The sequence below is a fragment of the Gambusia affinis genome, linkage group LG23 (genome assembly GCF_019740435.1).
Source record: "Gambusia affinis linkage group LG23, SWU_Gaff_1.0, whole genome shotgun sequence".
NCBI classification, from domain to species: Eukaryota; Metazoa; Chordata; class Actinopteri; order Cyprinodontiformes; family Poeciliidae; genus Gambusia; species Gambusia affinis.
In genome coordinates, this window is record NC_057890.1 from 1,363,488 (window position 1) to 1,386,829 (window position 23,342).

Genomic DNA, 23,342 nt, shown 5'->3' on the forward strand with positions numbered 1-23,342 from the left:
ATTCTTTAAGGAGTTATTGTAGATGGTGATGGCTGAAGGATCTCCTGTAACAGTCTGTATTAAGAAGCCTCTGACTGAAGACACTTTGTTTTTCTTTGACAGTCTCATGAAAAGGATGCTCAGAGTTCTATACCTGCATATGTTAGTAATCTTTCATATTTCTCACCACTCTTAGCACTTGAATGTTATTAATTAATTATTGTAATAATCACTAGTTTGGTCCCACACTAATGTAGAATGATGTTCCATTCCTCAACCAGCATCTATCAGTCCATGTGGTTGTGTTAATCACTTCACATCCATTTTAGGGGAAAAAAACTGGTTTTCTGACAGTATAAGTTATTAGAAGAAGCATTGTTGAAACAATGAAAATATAGGATAGATGAATGGCTTTAAAAGATGATGAAACTGTGTTATGTCACAGAAGGAAGAACTCAGTGTGGACTTTCCAGCAGTGCTATGTAGCTGATTACTGAGATTTCCCTACATTTACTGGTGTGTTGTGTAAAGGTGTGGTTGTGAGGCTGGTTGTGTTTGCAGCTCTTACCATGGAGAGGGCAGTCTGGGTCTGCTGCAGCAGAGGTTCAGGCAGCAGAGAGATGTGGACGCATTCAGGGATGGTAACGGTGCCTCCATCCAGGTCAGCGATGATTACGTCCAACTGAAGTCACACAAGTACGTTTCATATATATCACCGATAAACAGTGCAGCATCAGATGATACACCGGACTAATAGACATTAAGTTGTTTCTGTCGTCTGCTGTCCATTGCGACATCAGACATCAAACAACAATAACTCCACATTGAGACAGAACGGCTGCAGAGCTGATAACCTCTGTTCTGCACCAACAAGGGATCAGAGAGCAATATGTGGGCTGAGATAAGGACTCAACTCGCACTTTTAACATAACTGATCACTCCATTTTCAACAAGTCACAACCAGACAAAAGATTATTATTTTTAGTACTCTGAAGATTAATTGATGAAGGCTGAAAACACACAATTTTATTACATTTATAAATCTTAAAGGCAGCAGGATGAAACTCAAGACTGGAATTATAATATTAATTGTTCTGAGATCACAGATCTCTTTAGCCCTTTGTGAACACAAACATTTCCTCAACACCAATGAGTTGCTTTGGCCATATAGTTTTATGTTTTGCAGTGATAAAAACTCACCAGTTCCTGTGTCTCAGAGCGAAAGAAGGAATTGACACCAATGATGAAGGGGGTGGGAGTGCTCAGGACCTCCAGCAGCTTCCCAGGTAAAATGGGAACATAAGTAAAACTAAGAAAACCAGAAAAAAAAGGTTTAACGTGAACTTCTTTACAAACAAGCAGAACAACTACAGCAGCAGAGCAAAGTTAACAGCTGTTAAACATTGTGGATCAACGCCTTTTGAGATGGAGCGTTCTCCATCTCAGACTTAGAGGCTGATGTGAACAGGGTCAGCAACAGTTTAAATATACCTAACCTAACATATAAATATACATTTTACTTATGACTTCTAGATTCTCACATAATTTCCAATAATATCTGGATTTCCAGACCCTAAATATGTTCCCTAAATTGACTTTTTAAAATTACACATGTCCACGTTGGAAGGTGTTTTAAGGATCTCAGTTGTTCTCATCAATAAAAAAATAAAATAAAAAAAAAGCTAGTTTGAATGTGGAGCGGAAGTAAAAGCAGCAGAAAATATTTGTCCTTCTATATACACATGTTGGTGTGAACAGGGTTTTTGCTTCCAAAGCATCAGAGTGGAAGGTCACCTGTATTTGAGGGGGAACATGATGGCCAGCAGGCCTCGGCAGGCGTCGGTCAGCCTCTGGTAGCTGCTGGACAGAAACAGGATCTTGTGCTCCGTCAGAGCAGCACAGAACAGGTACAACACGTTGACTATACCTGAGAGGAAAAACACACCGACCATTATGACAGGATATTTGCAGAGAAAAACTAAGTTTCACACACACATACACACACGCCCACACACAAAAAAAATATATACAGTTGTCAAGCCACCTAACCAATGAACAGACACTAATGTAGAAAACAACAGTGTTCTAAAAAGCGCTGAAATCAACCAATCTAACTCCACACAGGCGTAGCGCAGTTCAACCCAACAGAGATGAAAATTGTAAAGCTAAAATTTTAACCTGTTAATATCGTCTAAAACTAATTTTAAAATGAATGAATTCATTATTTATTTCTGCAAGCTATAAAAACATGGGATCAGAGTCCATACCAAGCTGCCTAAAGAGCTGGGCCACGCTGCTGCCGCTGACAGGAAGAGCATCATTGATTGGAGTCTGGATAACTTGCCGGTCGCCAGCGCCTAATGTTATTGTCCTCTACAGGTAAGGAGAGATAAAAAAAGATTAGAAATAATTAAAGAAAAAAGAAAAAATCAAATAAACGCGACTCAAGAAAATCATGACTCAGTGCGGAGGTTTGATCAGAGTTGTGTGCATCCAGAAAACAGCGTGAGTCTGAGAGAGAGATGGAGAATCACCAAAGCTCAGCAGGAACATGACAAATAAAACCCAAGCCATTCCAGCTGATCAGGTGAATGAGGCTGCAAAAGACTCCATGCCAGCAACCTTACAGCAAAACACCAGCAGCACCATAACAAAAGGTTTCCACGGACAATGGAGGTCCAAAGACACTGCAGCCGTCATGCTCTATGAACTGTCTTAAAGGGAATGATCAGACTGACTACATACATCAGTCAAGGCCACCAACATTCTGCAAAAACTATTTTTAACTTTTTAATAAATAGCAGATATTTCTGTGCTTTATGTAGAAAGTTTACCAGTTACCAGATCATTAATAAACAACATCGAGCAAGGGGTGAACAGTAAAAAGCTTAAGATGAGATTACCTAATGGAGTTTACCTCAGGGATGCGGTTTAGGACAAAATTCATATATTGAGCAGTGAAGAAGTTCCAAAAGGCCCTGGATGGTTTGGCTCAGGAGGCCAAACAGAGAAACAGTGCAGCCACATCCCATGCTCTCTACAGCAGCAGTGATCATGTCAGTTGACTCAGATTAGCCATTCAGTCCTGTGGGCCAACATCTGATCATCAGGTGTGCAAAACGTTTTTTTGGACAAATAGAATGATCTAATGTGGTGCTTCTTCTTCATCTGTATTAATACACCTACATGTCGTAGTTGTAAACTAATAGTGAGATAAAATTGCATCCTTGATAAATTAGAGCATCTCAAAAAGGTAATCTATTTCAGTAATTCATGAAAAATTAAACTGGTCAGATGGATTTATTACACAAAGTGACATATTTCAATAATTTATTCCTGTTAATCTTTGTGATTATGGCTTACTGCTAATGAAAACCCAGATTGAAGCTTTTCAGAAAAAAAAAAAAAAGAAGTAACAGACCAACATTAGGACTACAGTTGGTGTGAGCTTGATAAGTCAACAGCCCTACGGAGGAAACAAACACCAGAGACCTGAGGGCTAACACAGAGCCACGGCATGATGACCTCCATGCCACGCCGCACCAATGCAGTAACATATGCTAACGGCACCCAGACCAACTGTTGGGTGCCGTACAGTATGTATACTGTACATACTGAAAAGTATACAGTATATACACAATTATTAGAATATCAGCTAATTTCTGAGAAAATTAATTAAAGTTTAGCTGTAATAAGCCAAAGTCATCAAAGACAACAGAAAAGAAAGCTTGAACTATACCACTGTGTGTAAGGAATCTACTCTATTAAACTAAATAAATTCACTTTTCTATTCAAATTAGCTGATCTATAACTAAGTACTAATCTGAAGCCTGTACTTGACTTTACTGAGCAAAATGGAATTGTTTTTATGTCCATGGTCAAATTGTTGCTGAGTGATACTTCAGCTTCCACTGTCTTTATGAGTTGAAATCACATAACAATTCTGAAACATCTCCAGAATCTAGGATCGGCTTTTGTTATAGATGAGGTCAGGTGTTGTTCACAGACAGAAAGCATCTCTATTAGTCCACCTAAAGCAGCAGGTGTGCATGGATAGACTGAAGGAAGTGGCAGGGAAATAAAAAGAAGCTGATTGGTAGAGAGAGGGTGAGGATATGAAGTCAGACTGGCGTACCAAACCGTCCTCTCTCTCCTCTGGACCCGGCTGCACACGCATTCAACACACACACACACACACACAGCAGGATAAGACACGTTAGAGGTGACTGCACAAGATAGTCATGTATCAACATGGCAAAACATCTAGGCTGAACAAAAATCAACATAACTCTGTAAAATGGGTGAAAATAGAACATTGCACAACATACATGCAAAACAAATAGTTGGCATTTTGGCAGCACAAAAACAGCAATAAAAATAATAAATGCTTCTATTAAAAATCTAAATATACATAGGAATAATAGGGCAAGGTCAAGTTGTTTTGAAAAGCCATTTTCCTTAAACATATTCATTATCTCAACACATTTACTGTAGTTAAATTACTCTGATGTTACAATTAATCTGATAGTCTCAAGCATAAGTGTGACAAAAAGCAAAACCAAAAGCTAATCTTATTTTAAAATGCTGTTACAAAAACAACTGGCTCAGAGGGAAGTGAATTCTGAGGAATCAGCTCCAAAACTGAAACAGTGGCACCAACCATAAGCGGTACTAAAAGTAAAGCTGCATCCAGCAGACAAAAATGTTCCCAAACAAAGGTGTCCCGACATTAACATCTGCAAGCTCATGTGATGAGATCGAGCAAAGTGCCAATGACCTCCGGCACAGTGACTGATTCTTTCATTTCAGTCAGAGCAGCTGGCTGAGTGACAGAGGGCAAAGAATGGACCTGGAGTTCCCAGTTTCAGGAGGAGCATCAGAGATAATGTGTATGTGCTCCTTTAACCACTTGGGTTCTAATAAACACTTGACCTCATTTCAAAGTAAACAAGTCTTTGAAAATCAAGGCAGTTTGGACTTTTGGAAATTGTGGACACTGCCGTGGCCAGAGTTACCCTCAGTTGTTTGCTTCCATTTCCTCAGGGAAACTCCATGGACTCTTTGCCATCCCCAGCCCTTCAGCTAAACATCGCCCCCTCCAAACTGACTAGTTTTACTAAACTTGAATCTATTTAAGGACAAAAATAGCACAAATGTTCCACAAAAATTTGACACCATTTTTGTCTGCTTTGAAGAAGGCGGGATGACCACCTTCAGTCCGGTATCTTAAAGTCAACAACAATTTGTTTCATTAGTCACAGACAGTTCTGTAAAACATTACTTTAGTATGTCAAAGTAAAGCCAAAGTTAACACTGACCCTTAAATTTGACTCATCTTTCAATGTTTAGGCAAATATGAAAATATGGCTTTATGTAATCAAGAATAGCAAAAGCAACAAACGTGGGATGAAAAGATGGATGGACAGCCTGAAAGTGTGATCTGATTGACATGTTTTTCCACAGTGACTGTTATATCTGGAGGAAAAGGGAGCCTGAAAACACAAACCCAGCTGTACAGCATCATGTTGTATGGCTGTTTTACTGCACAAGGGACTGCACTTCACAGATTACATCACTTCATGAGGAAAGGTGACTTATTGAAAATATTGAAGAACCACCTGAAGATATTCACCAACAGGTTGTAGTTTGGGCACTAGTGGACCCTAACCATACCACCACGTCATTTACAGAATGGCTCAGAGAGAGCTAATTTTAAATGGTGCTTTTCTAATGAAGTCACATTATGGAAGCATCACATTCATCCAGCCACAGTCAAAAATATGCAGACATTTATTCACAGCTCAGAAGAAATCTTGGAACTAAGTGTCTTGCCCTCAGGCACATCGACATGTGGCAGGGTAGAAATCTGGAACTGAGCCGAATGTGCGTGTGAGTAACAGATTCTACAGAACTGACTCAGCTCCACTAGGTCTGTCAGGAGGAATAGGAGAAAATTTCAGCAAACTACAGTCAAAAGTTTAAGGAAGGATAAACAAAAAAAAATAAACAAGTTTCAAAGGCAATTCTACAAAACACTAACAAAATGTATGTCTTCTTCTGCAATTGGACAAATAGAAACGATTACTGTTTTACAACCTAACTGATTTACAGTAGTCTAATTTAATAGTGGTAAAAGTAGCAAAATTGTCAAAATACGTTTTTTGACATATATTAAGTGCCTTTCCGAAGCGTGTAGTTGGTTGCTGCAGCCTGGAAATGTCTAATGCTGATTAGATGTGATTGTCTCATTCAGATGCTGCTCTGCCAGCAGGAAGCCATCTGCCAGGCCATATGGCCACCAAGCAAGCGAACTATGACCTGCTAAGCAACAGCTTTAATGTGTGTGTTTGTGTTGCTGGGTAGGTGTGGTTCTTAATACCTGAAGAAAATCAAAATGATTAAATAAGAAAAACAGCAACAAACTCAAATCTGGAGAAATGATATGATTCTGCACAGTCTGAATACAAAACACACATAAGCAGGTCAGAAACAGTTGGAATCACTCAGTTATTCATGATTTGAAATGAATTAATAAAAAAAAAAAAGACACTGATTTGATTGATTGACAGAATCGATAACATGGAGCTTGTTGCTGATTGGTGAATCTTGCAGAACAGGAGAGTTACCTGGAGACAGGCCAGCAGCCAGTCACAGGCCGGGGACTGGGGAACTTTGTCTAAACTACAAACTGGGGACTCATCTATCTGTAACACAAAGGAGCCAGTGTACAGAAGGGTGCATATACAATGGGATAGCACATCTGGAACTCTAGTAGAAGACTTCAGCTCACACAGAATCACAGAAAATACGAAACTGACACCATCTGTGAACCCCTAATAACATCAAGTAACTGAGTTTTGGGATAGCTTGCATTTAAAATAAAAAGCCAATGGCTGAATGTGGAAGACAAACTCTTCCAAAATTTCAAAAGTACGATTCATCAGAAGCAAGAAAACACATTTAATGAGAATGATGCCATTTAAAAACTGCCAAAATGTGCTTTAAAGTAAAATACAAGATGGCATCATGACATCTCACAACATACGTCTTCAAGATTTAAACAATATTAATTTGAACAAACATGCTGCAGAACATCCCATCAGAGGTTTGCTGTAAACACATCATTAGGAAGTAGAAACGAACCGTGACAACATGCTACATTAATGACATCCTATGTGAAAAAAAGCAGGTTGTTTGGTTTGAAGGCCTATATAAACCTGTAGGACTGAGTGTGGATGAAACGTCTTAAAACAGCCAAAGTTTCAGTTTACCGCTTTGTTTCAGAGGCTAATTCACACAGCAAGCTGTAAATCTGAAGTAAAGCCGCTTAGGTAAAAATCTTTTTGTGCGTTTTGAAGAACCAAGCGGTAATAGATAGCCCAGTCATTTCAAATTATTAATGTGAGGAGGCTGAGAAAGGAGCAGGTCCTCAGAGGAGACACCTGGAGGAATCTTCTCCAGACAGAATGATTCCAAAGCCAGGAAAGATTTGCTTTGTTTTTCAGAGGAACGTTAACATCATGGAACCTCAGGTTCTGTTGGTGGATATAACATCTCATCTAAATGAGTTGGACCTCAGGCTCCAGTGCCATGGCAACACTGTGATCTGATGGCAGCAGTCAGCTCCTTATTTGTTTTTCAAGTTTGATTAAAAATGTATTTTCTAATTACAGTTCTCATTATGTTTTATATTAAAAAATAGAGCAGCTTAAGTTCACAAAAAGAATTGCTGATCCTTTGAACTCCTAATGCATATTATATTTTGTCCAGTTTTTCCTAACCCTAAAAAAATAGGTAGCAGTCATAACTTCTGGTGTGGATCATAGCATATTTTACTGTGGTTCCAGTTCATTGTAAAAACCTTGAGAAAAATCTGCTTCCCTGCTCTATACTTTACTTTCTGTGCTTTTTCCCAACAGACAGCTGTTTGCTGTTTGTCAGTGATCAGCAGCTGAGTAATTGTAAAGCATGACACAGATTATTAGACAAAACCCAGTTTCCCTGGATGGACTGAATAATGTGGACAGCCTTCATAACAAGCTACACACAAAAATAGGCCATGGTTTGAAAAGTTAGCAGCATGAAACACAGCTGGATAAGACTAACAGTTATGTTTTCCATCAGCATTACCTGCCTACATTTAATATTTGTCATATTCAAAGCTACATGAACATCCTTCTGTCTGTGTTTCTCCTGTTGACCCCGGACTGGGCTCCATGTCCGCCTGGAGAGCCATGAGGTTGACCCTGACATTCAGTAAAATCTAACCAACGTTTTTACAGGGTTACCGTGGCTACAAGTCCTTATTGTTCTCCTTCCATCTCTTCCTGTGTGAAGCGCAAGTTGATAATGATGGCTTATAGGAATTCGGTGGAAACAGCAGAACTGATGTGATGAACTAGTGTGAATCAGTAATTAAGACTGCACAGGTTTCTCATTAAACTCAGGAATATTAAACTAAACAGCCCCACTCACACATTAATGACCACCTGTACACCTGTGATTCAGCCATTATAGCAGCTGATCTTGGCTCTGACCAGAGCAGAACTAACATGTCTCATGCAGGTGTTGATCATACCTGAGAACCTCCGGCAACAGGGATGATACAAGTCAGCAGGTTTCCGATCACAGTTTCTAAAGGTGTTGACAGGCCGTCTACATGGACGGTGTAGATCAGACCTAGGCAGTTCTGTGGAATCCAGGCACAGACACACAGGTTAAAGGTCAGCAGGGCAATGTAACAACCACACTAATGATGTCCTTAAAACTATAAATCTGTCACTGTTTTCTTTTCAACACCTAGAAATATACTGGGAAGGCTGATGACGTCCTACCCTGAACGCCTCGGTGTAATCAAGTCGAGAAACCACCACCAGGCTCTTCGGTGCAAACAGTTTAGCGTGCTGGACGACAGCTGGCTCCTCGTCTGCCTCGTCAGCATCGCCAGCATCAACCTTCTTCAGCTGAACACAGAGGAGAAACAGATGCTGTCACAACATCAAGTGTTGGTGTTCAGCTTCTTGTGTGATCAGTTCAGAGGGACTGTGTCTAGTTGGTGTTTCTCTGACCTGTGGACTATCCAAGCCCTCCCAGAAAGTAAAGCAGGCACAGTAGTGACGCTCCGAGTTGATGTCAGTCAACACGGCAACGAAGAAGGAGGCCGGCTGCCGCTCTGGAACCAGCTGCCAACCGCTGGGCTGGCAAAACTAGAGTGGCGGATGGAGAGGAGGGACAGCAGGAAGGTTAGATAACAAAAATCATATTTGATTTCCTTATTTCTCTTTAGTTGAATATTGAAGGTACTTATTTGAATGAAGGCTACATACAAAGACAACAAATCAGCAAGTTGGTCTCTCATAAACAAAACATTGATTTAAAAATAAATTACAAAATATTAAAAATAAATGAAGTGGCATCTTAATACAATAAGAAAAATACTAATTCAAGCCTGATCCTTAAAAAAGACAATGAATTTTCATAATTTTAAATCATGCTTTAACTTGAGCACATTTTTTGCAAAGATATAAATATGTGTGAAATTGTGATGTACAACAGGGGTGTCAAACTCCAGTCCTCAAGGGTCACTGTCCTGCAACTCTTAGATGTGCCTCTGCTGCACAACACCTGAATAGGATAATTAGGTCATTAGCAAGACTCTGGAGAACTGATCTACAGAAGGAGGAGGTGATTAAGTCATTTCATTCCAGTGTTTTGTACCTTTGGCACATCTAAAAACTGCAGGACAGCGACCCTTGAGGACTGGAGTTTGACACCAGTGATGTACAATGTGCCATAAATTGTAGAAATTTCTATGTTCAATTTACATTTGGCGTAAAAGACCATGTCCAAAATTATTCTTACGACGGGAATTTCAAGGTTCTAGAAAATTTTAAATAGTCTGATGTTCTAAAGCATCCTAATTAACTTTCAACAGACTAACCCAACAGCTAACCCAACAGGTGGAAAACAGCAGGAAGAGGCTCAAACAACAGAGCACAGTGAGGAGTTACAGCTGTGTGATGTGGCTCTATCTGAGAATTAGATAGAGCCACATCACACACTCAACAAGGAGGAAGTGAGGATTCAAAAGGCCCGCTTGCCCTTCAGAAAATCTAATCTGAACAGGTTTTCTGTTGTGTGGTGAGATGAAGTGCCATCGTACATCGTACCATCCCAGTGCCTCTATGGATTTCATCCCATCATCTTATTTTGGTAAAGCCACAAAAAAAACATCTCATCTGCATGTGAATGCTGTTAGTTCTATCTGAACCACAGACAGTGGTTGTTATTGTGTTGTGAGGAGAGTGAAAGCCCTAACCCTGACAGGGCTAAATCCATACACAGGAACATGACAGTCAGCACAGACTCACCAGTTCAATGCCTTGTGGGAACGGACTGTCCTCCCAGTCTTTCTCAGGAAACCGCTGGAGAATGCGACCCAGACCCTCACCCTCCACTGCAGGAGACACACAGAGGAGCAGAGGAAGAGGTCAGTCTGGGTCGTCTGCAGTGTTTGTTGCAAAGTCTGTTTCTAAAAATAAGCTTCTGTTACAAATCATTTATAGATCATTCCAAAACATTCGGCCCTCATACAAGTGTGTGCTTATTTACATGATGTAGCCAAGAGGACATGCATGCGTTTCCTGGACTACCGACTGCAACTACAAAGACTGCTGCCAATCACAGCTTACTATGTAGAGTTTTGGGAATCAGAAGAATTTATATTAACTAAATTATATACATCTGCAATACATATAGATATGTATATGCAGGGTAAACCCTGGTGGGAGGCCGCCAGGCTTTACTTGTGTACCCTCCAGGCTTAGCATTGCTTATTTATTTATTGTTATTTTTAATGTTCGTATTTTTTAAGACTTTATATGCTTCAATAACGTATAATTATCAACTGATATTTTCAAATTGCCTGTCAACTTTAAACATTTTTCAGCTCAAAAACACGGCGGGCCGCTGGATGAATGACTGTCGAGCGCCCCAACCACTAGGCAGTGCTAAACTCAAGTATATAGCGGAGAGTTCAGAATGATCAAAGTGTGCTTAAAAATCTATATAAAAGTTTTTTTTAAATGGACTTTTGACTTATTTAGATTTCCATTTCCAGGAAGCAAATAATTACTCAGCACATTTTGACCATAACATGTTTTCAAGACCAACAGATAGTGTAAAAATGGGATGGACTATATGTGCATTTGGTGAGTCATTGGATATTAATTTGACTGGTTTGTCATGCAGATAGCCTTGAGAAGAAATGTGGTTTGAATTGTCACTACACAACTAAACTGAATCAAATATTTGATGAATAACTTTGTCTCTAAACAAAGCCTTCACTTGGCTTTTTGTACAAGGACAACGGCCACATGACATCAGGAAAATAATGTTTTATACTGATGATATCATCATGAATAATTATAGACTCTTTTCTTTCTCTACAGTGACACCAGGTCTTTACCACTGTGTGAGCTTCAGTGTCTTTCACTGAAAACAGACACCAGGGAACTACAGACTGCTGGCATACATTTGATAAATAATTACACTTATAATATACAGTATCATAGCAATATGTTCACAGATATTGCTATGACGATTGCATTTCAGTACATATTGAAACTGTAATAGGGACTGAGCCAGTCCATGCCTTGTGTCTCTCCCCCACAATTTAGAATAAGCAGCAATAATGATTCTTTCACACATTTTCCTTCCACTCAACTCTCCATTAACAAGCGTTGACACAGCATCGACTTACTAATGACCTTTCGTGGCTTACTCTCCTTGTGGAGCATGTCGATGAATGGAAAGCCAGCAGTCTTTCCCCATGATTTTGATGGCCATAAGCTTTCTGTATTAAAAATAATTTTTTTATTATTTTTTGGAAAAAGGCCAATATTATCAGATACATCCACATATAGCAGTTTCATCAGCGAGATGGGCTAAAGTGTTGCTTCCTGTTGATTAATGGGGACTTTTCTACTGTTGATGTGAGCTTGGCTCATCACAGAGGCACAATAATACAACAAAGAGAAACTTTTGTAACCAACACAAGCCAGTCTTTCAGCTGGGATCCGACTGTAGCCCTGCTGGTCGCTTAAAGGAACCATTCATCTGCACAGAGAATACACTCTACTTCCAAATACAAAGGAAACGCAGACAGAAATAGAGGAGCACAAAACCAAGTGCTAATCCATGCTAAAAGAAGATTAACACCAGTTTTTACACACCATAAAAAAATAAATCAACCAAATAATGCCTAAAAGAAACACTGTGCACTATAGTAGGCCGGTGGCTGAAAAAGATGAGCTTTTTATTTGTTGGAGTTTTTCACTCTGGTGGCTTGACCGACATTTTCTTTCTTTTTATTATTATTTTAGCTTCTCAGACAATAAAAGTATACATATAGTGTGCATCAAGGACAACTAGAAATCATCTGACTGGTCAAATATATGACTGGCATTCAGAGACTGAAAGAATATGACGCCTGAAATACAATATCCAACCACATATTGTATCCAAGCAATGCTTTGTGATTGCAAAATTGCAAACAATGTGTGGCTGTTGCATATTTGACTGCTACAGAACAACATAGATCATTTTCTGTGCCAGAGATAAAACAGATCAGGGGCCTTATGCATAAGGTGTGCGTGCACACAAAAAATGTGGGGCGCCATATTTTACGCACAAGTCGGCACGTATAAAAATTAACTTTGCGTAAATATACGCACACTTTTTTGCTGGCGTGAAAATGTGGATGTGTGTAGACAATCACACGTATTCAAGTAGCTGCATAAAGTCGCTAAGTGTGGAGCGCTTTGGCTCTGATGGAGAACATCACCAATGGAAGGATTCAGAGGGAGCGATTGATCGTATTGATCTGCTAGGAAATGTTGATGATCTATATAACGTACATGTATCACTATATGTAAACTTTTGTAAAATATTTTGTATAACCCTTAGAAGTCAATGTATTCTTAGCCAGTTGTTTCAGTCTGTTATTAACATGAGCCGCCACAATCTCTCTCGCACACACAGGAGCTAAGGCAGCTAGGCAAACAGAGAAACGCCAGCAGTCATTTTCACAATAGTCGTATTTTGTTCCCAAAATAAAAGCCGTGAATTTTTATTTGTGTGTAGAATTACCATCCATTCATCCATCCACTTTCTGTATACCCTTGTCCCTAGTGGGGTCAACAGGGTTGCTGGTGCCTATCTCCAGCGAACGTTTTGGGCAAGAGGCATTGTCACCCTGGACAGGTCGCCAGTCTCTCGCAGGACATGTAGAATTACCAGCTTATGAATATTTGATTTCAATGAATAAAAATGGGACAAAATGAAATCACATACTTTTTAAGGCTTCAAAAAACAGCTTTAATATAAGGTAGAGCCCAGTCATGCCCTCATTAATTCAGTGACATACTTAGAGACCTGCCCTTTTGCACTCTCTGTGTGCTGGCAGAAAATGCCACTGTGCTTAAGAATGTGTGGACCATCTTACCTCAGAAGGGACTTAATTATGTGTTTCCTATATTGCTTTTGTCTCTCTTTTCATATCACTCAGTTTTTGTTGTATTCGTTGTTATGTTTGTCAGTATTCTTGCTGTATCATCTCCTTTAGTCAACTTATAATGCAAAAGATGTATAGCAGTGAGAGACAGAAGAATGTAACTGTGGACAAGTGTCACTGTTGTTAAAAAAAAAAAAAGTTTAAAAAAAAGGGGACAAAACGAGACATGTAGGAGTCTGGTTTAGGGCCTCAGTCCATCAGTTGAAGCTGGACATCCTGCAGTGTAGGGAGAAATGAGTAGAAAATGAATGTGGCTGATCCAAGCCTGAGCGTATGAACACAGGCTGCAGAAACAAGTGAAGCCATAGTGTCTCTCTCTGTGTGTGAGCCCAGCTCCCTCCACACTCTGGGCTGGCTTATGGGAAATAACAACCAAATACAACCAAAGAAGTCCCTTTTCCACAAAGAGGCCTGATTACCATTCTGCTTCAAGATGCAAAACGCATGAATAAAGACAGTGTGTGACATTTTGAATGCAACTGCTTCTGGATCTGTACGGGTGGGTGAACCATTACAAACACAACGTAGCAGTTTCTACTACTAGGACAAGAATTACTGCATAACTTTATAATGCAAATTATGTCTATTTATTGATTCATTCACAAACCGAAATTTATTAGAATTGGAAAAACGTCAGTTGAATTCAATCTAATTTAATAATACTTTATTCTGAAGAGAAATGAAATGTTGTCATAACTCATATCATCCATGTACTTTCAAAGAGTTGCTGTGGATGGTGCTGTGGGCAGGAAGGATCTGCTAGAGGTCAGTTGGCTGACATAGCAAGAAAGTTAGTGACTTGGCAACAGTGAGGTGACTATTGTTAACACAGAACGTGCAGACGTGACCTGGGGCGGGTCTGTCCATTAAACCTCTCCACAGCACAACGAAGGAGACAGCAGCTGATTTTTAGACCTGTGCTAAAAATAAAACATGGTTTTAACATAAAGATCGGCTTCATGTGTAAATATCGGTCGATCACCCCAGTTTTAATTCAATTCAAAAATACTTTATTGACCACAAAGAGAAACTAAATGCTGTTGTAACTCATGTTGTTCAAGGTTCTTCAAAGAGAGTTTGAACTTATTCCTCCTCTCTCTTCTTTGTGATTCTGCTCTGCAGCTTCTGGGATTAGTTCAGGTAACATTAGAGGTTTTGAGATGCTAATCATCTGCTCCCAGTTGAAAAACAATACATTGTTGCCACAGTTAGACAACATTCTAATTGTCCAAAAGTAAAAAAGCGCAAAAATTATTTCATCAATTATTCCCTCAGCATTGAAAGCTGAGGGAAAAAATGTCTAACCATCCAATGAATCAACCAATAAAAATATAAACATAAACTGACGTAGCAGAGCTGCTCCAACATGCTGTCACCACAAGCAACACATTAATAGAATTAAATAGAATTCTCCATGCGTCAAATATAAAATGAATAATCACTCAACTCATTCCTATGTCGGCGGATAGGTAGAGGATTTTATCTCTCATCAAAAATGTATGATTATTAATGCAATTTTTTCCAAAATTATTTAACCTATAAGTTCACAAGGAAATGTGAACTTAGCACTTGCTGCTAAAAGCTAATGTACATTTCCATCGTCTGCTGATGGTTAAACATTTCAGTGGTTTGTGTGCTGTTGCCGTGGAAACTAGTGCAGGCCTCAGGTCCAGTTATCTAAAGAGGCCATGTAGACAGTTAGTTCCAATCAAAGGTTATTATCGTATGAAACAACTCCTGGAGCTCTTTGCACATTAGTGACTCAGAAACAGATCCAACTGGTCCGTCAAGAATTTCTCTCATCGCATCAGCCCATAAAATAAAAATAAAAAATAAAATAAAAAGATCCCGCATATTCTATTAAACAGTGTCACTGCTTTAAAATTGTTTTCCATTGTTTTACACTTGTGCATATGTATTAATTAGTTTTATTTTGTAACCAGGTTGCTGTGTATTGCAGACTTCTGCCCAGGTCTCTCTTGAAAATTAGATCTAGATCTCAACAGGGTTTGCCTGGTTAAATAAGGATTTTTTTTTTTTTTTTTAAGATCTACAATTCTTTGAAGAACTTTGAATAATATTAGTTACACAGCCTTTAATTCTCTTTGGGACCCATAAAGTATTTTTAATGTGAGATTGTAAATGTTAACGCTGCAGATGGATAAATCTGGCCCCAGCCGGTTTGGTGAGGGGCATGTTGAAACAAGGAGCAGCACAACTGACAAGGACGTAAAGACAGAGAAAAATACAAGTTAAGACATTTTTCATCTCCTGATTTATTATCAGCACCACAGGTATCCCACAGAGATAGCTGCAGGTTTCAAAACAGCACCTGACTGTGTGTAGAGCTGCTCACTCACTGACAGTTTGTGTAATGTGAGAGGAATGTGAAGAGTTGAGTGTCCTTGCATGGATATAACATGCAGTTATGAGGCTGAGGAGTTACATAACAGCAGCATTATGACTGCATTCCCACAAGTTTCAATATTCAGCCTGGAATCTACAACAAACATCTTGCATCTTGTACAGATCTGACCAAAGTTTCTTGTTAAAAGTCCTTGAACCCTAAACCGAGTTGATTTTTACCACTTTCCCTAAGTTTTTTGTTAGATGTACTCTTGACTTAGTTGAGCTAGTAGGATAGCTGCCCTGGGTCTGCCATGCAGCGGCACCACCAGGCCCTCCGACCAGCACCAGCAGGCTGGGTGGGTCAAGAGTGTTACCTTGACGACGGAGACAGACAAGGGTGCGAATAGACAACCCAGCGATAATATATCCACCATTGTTAGTATATAATCGATACTAGAAAGATGATTTATTCAAAGCACTAATTAATGTCAAAATGGTTATAAACGGATGAATTCACATTTACTGGAATTGTCCCATTTCTTCCAGCAGCAACAAAGACACTCAGCGCCTCCCCTCCTTTCAAGACGTTTTGACGTTTAGCCTGTCCAGTACATCCAGGAGGAAACACACGCGGCCGCGACTCTCTTTAGCCGACAGGGAAAACACAGCAGTACTGTTCAGAGAGCAGACTGCCTGTGAGGCAAACAGACAGGAGAAAAGGAAATGCCTGCACTAATGCTACAAGCTAAAGCTATGACACCAATTTTTCAGAACAACTATAAAAAGGTCAGAGTAGCTCCTGTATTAACAGCCTCCTCGACATAAGCAGAATGCTGTCTATTTAACAATTAGCTTCACGGACTGTCCAACGGTGGTGTTCTGTCTGTTTGTGTTCTGTCTGTTTGTGTTCTGTCTGTTTGTGTTCTGTCTGTTTGTGTTCTGTCTGTTTGTGTGCCATCGAATCCACTTCCTAGCTCAATCATGCAGAACTCCACTCTAACCCTGCAACGCTCCGATATGTTTTGGTATGAATAAACCGATAAATAATGACAAAAAGGCAGAAGTTGTGGTGTTTGGGCCTAGCAATATTTCAAAACCTCACGTTGACCTGTCCTCACTGTATCAGTTGGTGTAAGGCTGGACTCCAGCCTTACACTGGACACACAGCGTAGCTCAGTTGTCAAATCCAGCTTTTTTTATCTGAAACAATTAGATAAAACCTTTTCTTTCTTTGCATCACTTTGAAATGATAATCAGTCGGCTACTAGTGAAGCTGTTAGGTACCCTACTGCTGCTGTTAATAATTAAAGAAAATATTCAACAAAATTATGTGAAAGAGAAATTGTATATCTACTTGGACTAAATCCTTGTTTGCACTGCAAAAATCCAGATCAATTTATCAAATCATTTATTGTGATAAATTTATCACAAGAATTTTGATTAATCGTTGTCACAATAAATTTTAATGAACAACCTTTAACCCCCACACCTGTCTGTATTGTTGGGATTGTTAAGTTTACTATTTTATACACTGTTTATTCAATGAGGGCTTTAATAAATATCAATACATTGATTAAATATGATTAAAAGCAGTTACTGAATGCAGTTTATTGACACAAATGTGACTGGTGAGGTAAATAAGTATTACAAATTGATTCTTAAGAAGTATTTGTGTTTGTGTTGCTGTGATTGCAGTCGCAGCCATACCACTACCAAAAAAGTAGTGAAAAATAATTCTTACATGATCCCAGTAGTACAAAAGAAATTATAAAACGTAAAGTCCATATCACTTACTTCACATCCATGTCAGTTTTGAAACAAAAGTAGCATAGAATAAAATGATCCTGTTTGATTTTCTGTACTAAAGAATTATTTGCATCAAAAGCAAATTGGCAAACAAATGGAAGCACAGTAAAGAAAAGCATTTATAAATAATCAAATAATACAACTACAGGGCTGAACTAAAGATTCACTACCTTAAAGTATATGAACATTTTACTAAGTGTTATCTTATTTTGATGAATCAAATTAAAAGCAGCAATTACAGATTGTTGGAGCAAAATAACTAGTGTGTCTTTCCAAGGGCCAAATAAAGGCCTGAGGTTAGCCTGCTCCGATAGTGACGCTGGATATCATGTGACCACTGTGCATAAAGGTGAAGGAAGCACGCACCACAGACACTTTATCTCTGTGTATCATGCTCTTTTGCGGAACCAGACCGCAGCTTCTCGTTCATAAGCTTTCAAACCACAATGACACGACATCATGGCGTTTCCACAGCAACCATAGCAGTTGGGAGAAAACAGCTCAGTTTAGACAGTGGGAAATGTCAAAAGTTCGATACTGGAGAAAACTACAAATGAAGTGTTAAGGATGAACGGAGGCAAGGTTAATTCAGCAGAAAGGAAGAGAGGTCACATAATACTTTCATTACAGAATTATTAATACCAATAATAGAGCATTATAAGTTCAATGGAAACTGATTAGTCAAAGTTCTGAGCTCAGAATTAAAAATAAATAGTCTTTATTTTTAATTCGTTAAAAATAAAGACTATTTTTAATGAATTAGTTCATGTTCAAACTCAACTGTTCAAGCTAATCTACTATTTAGGAATCAGCTCCGTCTGGCTAGCTCCATAGCCTTGGACACAATGGTGAAAGGAGGGTGGGTGTTGGAGGAGTGGGGGCATTTTCTTTCAACAAAAGTTCTTCAGCAAACTCTCATCCTTTCTCCAAAGCTGCTGCTGCCCCCTCCCCCTTAATACTCCACCTTGCAGAGCCAGAAGCAAAATGAATAGAGAGAAAATGGCCAGCACCACCTGACTGGACACAATTTAGCTTTTCAAACTTCTTTAAAGTAGGAACGACCTTAAAGTTTCACAGTAAATGTCGTCTGATGAACAAAAGGCAGACCTATGAAAGCCCACACAATACATTCTATCTGCTTTTTATTCTAAATAACAGGTCACCCACATTCGCCAATGACTATTTACATGCACCGTATGCATTAATAACAAATAAACTTGATTTAGAAAAGGACAAAACATGAATGTCACCATCTGATGCGCTGTACCAGATTATAGAATAATCTAATTCACATCTGCAGTCCCTTGGCAACACGTAACCATTTCCTCGCTCACTTCCTGATATAAAATCTGACAAGATTTCTCACTTTTTAGATCAGCTAGAATTAGCTAAATTATTTCTATTTGCCACCAGCTTCTCACAACAATTTGCTGGAAGTCTGGCCTATTTCTCCTGACCGGACCTTCAGCTCTGCCACAACATTTCTTTGTAACTGAGCTCAGAGCGTTGTGACGGTTACACCCAAACATTGACTCTTGTACCCTAAAAGCTGCTCTATGACTAACGTGATGGTAGACTTAGAGATGAAAACACTCAAACAGCCCCAAACATGACACTTTCACCACCATGCTTGACTACAGGAAAGCAACATGTGCCTTTGTACTTTTCACCTAGTTGCCACCACCCACTATTGACACCATCTGGAACAAACAAATTTGTCTTGGTCTCATCAGACCACAGGATGCAGTTCCACTGATACATGACCTTAATCTGCTTTTCATCTTCCTTATGGGACTCCACCGCCGCCTCTGCCCATCCATCTATCAACATTTGTGAACTAGCTCAAAAAAGTGCAGCAGGAACCATAAACTCTGCATAAGGCATCCAGTGACATCTTTGACTCTACTGGGCCCATCCAGCTATTCTCTGAACCAAACATTTCATAACCTGAAAGCTAAAAATGACCCCTGACCTTTAAAAGTTAAAACAAACTACTTAAAAACATCCATGCACAGAAAATGTATTCGTTACCCGAGAAACCAGCAACAAACCACACTGTCTCATATATTGACAGAAATGGGGGAAGGGAGACGAGCAGGAAACATGACATGAAGCAGTGCATATGCACCTGCATAAGAAAGCAGCCACAGGCTACACATCAGATTAAAGGAGGCACACTCTCTACTTCTCTGAAACACAAACTTGTTCGCAAAATCAAAAGGACTTTCAGTACTTTGAAAATTTTATTTCTTATGCAAATATCCATTTCATTTTCATTTTTTAGTTTATTTGACAGGGACAATGCGCACAAACATACAGCAAAACAAGCAACAGTAATTAGCTGCGGCTAATTCACAACTCCAGTCCTGGTAGGACATTTATGTGCATTAAATTACATACGATTTAAAAATCAAGATACTATTGAAATACATACTTCTTCCTGCCTACATGTTTGTGAACAACCTTGCAACCTCCAAATTTATATAAATATGCTTGAACAGTCTGAGTACCTCTGCATCCTCTCACATTCAGCTAACGTACTAAAAATTTGTAAATGTACAAAACTACTATGGGTTCCACAGAAAAGGCTGAAAGGGAAATGACTGAACAAACAAAAAGAAATACTCAGAATATCTGCAGGTTCCAGCAAGTCAAATTTAAGACTTTAGACATTTTTAATGACATCCTGCTGCATTACAATCAAGCACAGCAAAACGTCCAACATTTCTGGGTTCTGTTTGTGGCTCTTGGCAGCAGCTTTGTGTTTCTCATACTACGGCTCCCTACAGTCTTAACCCTCTTAGTGTTGAACTTAAGTTTTTTTTTGCATAGAATGTGCCTGACCAACAGAAAGGGGGTCAATGGCGAAAATGAATGTGCTGCCAACCAGCCATAGATTTGCACTTACCAGACGGGGAAAAAAAGTAACTAGTTATTAAGTATGTATTAGCAGCTAGTCAGTGATAGCCTCAACTGCTTCATGTTACAGAACGCAATGAAGATGTCTCTGCATTACTAAAGCTTACAGAAAAGTCCGGCAGGGGAAAAAAAAAAAAACTACATATGACAAAAAATTATTTTGCCACAACAAAATGTAATGCATTCAAGGCTAACTTTCATCTATTTTCTAAAATTAAGATATACTATGGCTTTAATTTCAGATACATTAACTTAGGACTCTAACAATTAGCAGCCATACCAAAATATTTTTTTGTAATATTTAACTACCATTAAATGTGCATCTATTTTTCACTTAACAGATTTAAGGATCGGCCTATGAATCCCTCCTCCTAACAGATGAACACATGAAAAGTTGTCCTGAGGCGCTGGAATCACCCTCTGGATCTGAATGATTGCTTCCTTTGAGCTCCACCACGCCGAGTGTGAGCCCCACTGATAAGTCTTTGTCCTGGGAGGAGAGGAGCTAAATTCCCTGAATTCCACCATTACTATCAAACCACAGTAAGATCCTGTTCTTCTAGCTGCTGCCATATTTAATTCCTTTTTAATCTTTAAAAATCACCAGTTAAGTGTTGACCGGTGATTTTAATCTAACCTTCAAATCAATGCTTGGCTTTGGTAGAGTTTATACCATAATGAAGGTGTTAGTGTTGGAAAGTCCAAGTGTGATGTTCTGATTCAGGCTTATCTTCTAAAGTGGTTTATTACCTAAAAATAAATTAACTTAACTGCTTTTAAGTTATTCTCTCAAGCTAATCAAAATGCAATTTTATTTTTATTCTGAAGCTTTCTGTTTATTTTACAGCGCAGCATAAATTTGCACATAAGTGTTTTGTAAAAGTACACACAGTCACACTTTTGAACCATCTCCTTTTCTCTTAGCCAACAACCACAAACACCAGAACAAGCAGCAGCACAAGGAAGATTTTGTAATTGCAAAGTAGAAAAAAGCACACATGGACTTCAACTGTTTTTACAAATAAGACTGAAATGTGTGGAGTGCTTATGTATTTCATAAGCAATAAATCACATGACGAATTAAAATTAGCTCAATAATCACAAAAGTCTTAAATGGCAGTTTTGCCTTTCTTACTTGTCTGAGCCTAATGAAGGGCAATGTTGTTTACAAAGACTTCTTAATCCAGTTTATTTTTATTTAAAGTGTCTGATTTGTTTTGTTGATTTTTTAAAATTTTGCATATTTAAAATGTCTTCCAGTTCTGGTGTTAATTGTTCTTTAGAAATGAATGTTCATTGATCTTTGAGAGTATGTACTTGCATACAATTCATCAGTTATATCATAACTGTTAATGAGGCATGTCCCTCTGGAGTCACATGAGGTTCCATGAAAAATGGTCTCAAAACAATAATATTATACTTCATTACAATTATTTCTGGGACAATTTATCATCCAGCAAAGTTCATAACAGTGACAGGCCTGGCATTGAAGCCCCTTTTACTCCTGAATAAGAACCAGGGAACTAAACTGATTCAGTGAACAGGCTGCCTGATCTTGGTATAAATGCAGATGTGTGAAGGACTCAGAGTGTGTATCCATCCTGCAGCCAGTGGGCTTCATCTCCCTCGTTTACAACACACACTACAGTACACAGCTGGTCAACACACACCCTAACATTAAAGCTGCATCGTTAAAAATGACACTTATTTTAATTCCCTTTTTTGCCTCTTTAGAAATAGTTTTTCTACTAATCTCAAAAATCAAATGGGAACAAGTTTTCCTTTTAGAGGAAATGAAAAAGGCAAATGGCTGCATTTCCTAGTCTGTATGTGTGAGGTAAATAAAGGTTACCAAGGTAAAGCAGTAAATACTCAGGAGTGTGTGTCAAGCTGCCAGCAATGCCCAAGCAGGCAGCCCATCTGAGCAGAGCTCCTGCCAGCCGACATCTGTGCAGCACAACCATGGCTGTGGCCCAGCACCACTCTGTCCCCATCAAAGCTTCACTGTGAGAATTATTTCTGGAGGGCCTGAATAGCTGCAGCCCTGCTCTGAAGAGGAGGAGGAAGTAGCTGGCCACTTTCAGCACACACACCATTACCCCAGTGGCCATGGCTTCAGGCAAAGAGCTTTCTATTAGCTTCTATTAGTCTGGATGGTATTTATAATCAGTAGCTGTATCTGTAACTTTCTATGATTTCATCTTTTAGAACCAAAGTACAAAATAAAGCACCAAGAGCAAAACCTGTGGCAGCATTCTGGATACAATGTTCATCATGTAGGAAGCTCTGTAAATGCTGCAGACCTGGCAGAGCAATCAGTGAGTGGGACAGCCTGAGAAATTACTACAGGTCTGACTGGTGTCCAGATTCATTTTTTCAAAGTCTGCTTTCAGAGTCATCATATCAGACTGATCTACATCTACATCTAGAGAATATAGAGAAATTCTTCTTCTTACAGACAAAGCCTTTAAAAAAAAGTTTCTGCGTGTTTTTGTTTTCTGTCTTTGCTCCATCCTCTCAGACTGCAGCCAGCTAGCTGCCAACAATGAGTCGGGTTCAGCTGGAGGGTCACTGCTTTCTACCATCGTCACATGCATGCTGGGTATGAAAGACCGCTGCAAAGTCAATGACTCACTGCAATTGGCTGAATTGGCTCACATAGAAAACTACCATATTTTCCGGACTATAGAGCGCACCTCACTATAAGACACATCTA

General features: G+C 39.2%; 1 protein-coding gene across 8 annotated transcripts in view; it reads right to left on the reverse strand.

The window, feature by feature from the left end:
- sbf1 (SET binding factor 1) overlaps window positions 1–23,342 on the reverse strand; it is a 57,401-nt gene that overhangs the window by 24,386 nt on the left and 9,673 nt on the right. For 3 of the 8 annotated variants that reach the window (XM_044107618.1, XM_044107620.1, XM_044107617.1), the window contains exons 2-11: window positions 10,350–10,435; window positions 9,048–9,185; window positions 8,814–8,942; window positions 8,558–8,668; window positions 6,606–6,683; window positions 4,115–4,144; window positions 2,247–2,352; window positions 1,774–1,906; window positions 1,180–1,288; window positions 548–661 (exon numbers count right to left, since the gene is read on the reverse strand). In XM_044107618.1, the coding sequence (XP_043963553.1) occupies window positions 548–661; window positions 1,180–1,288; window positions 1,774–1,906; window positions 2,247–2,352; window positions 4,115–4,144; window positions 6,606–6,683; window positions 8,558–8,668; window positions 8,814–8,942; window positions 9,048–9,185; window positions 10,350–10,435 (1,034 nt within the window). Of the gene's footprint in view, window positions 1–547; window positions 662–1,179; window positions 1,289–1,773; window positions 1,907–2,246; window positions 2,353–2,882; window positions 2,904–4,114; window positions 4,145–6,605; window positions 6,684–8,557; window positions 8,669–8,813; window positions 8,943–9,047; window positions 9,186–10,349; window positions 10,436–23,342 lie in introns of those variants that run through there. The other 5 variants (XM_044107623.1, XM_044107622.1, XM_044107621.1 and 2 more) reach the window with 4 other exon arrangements.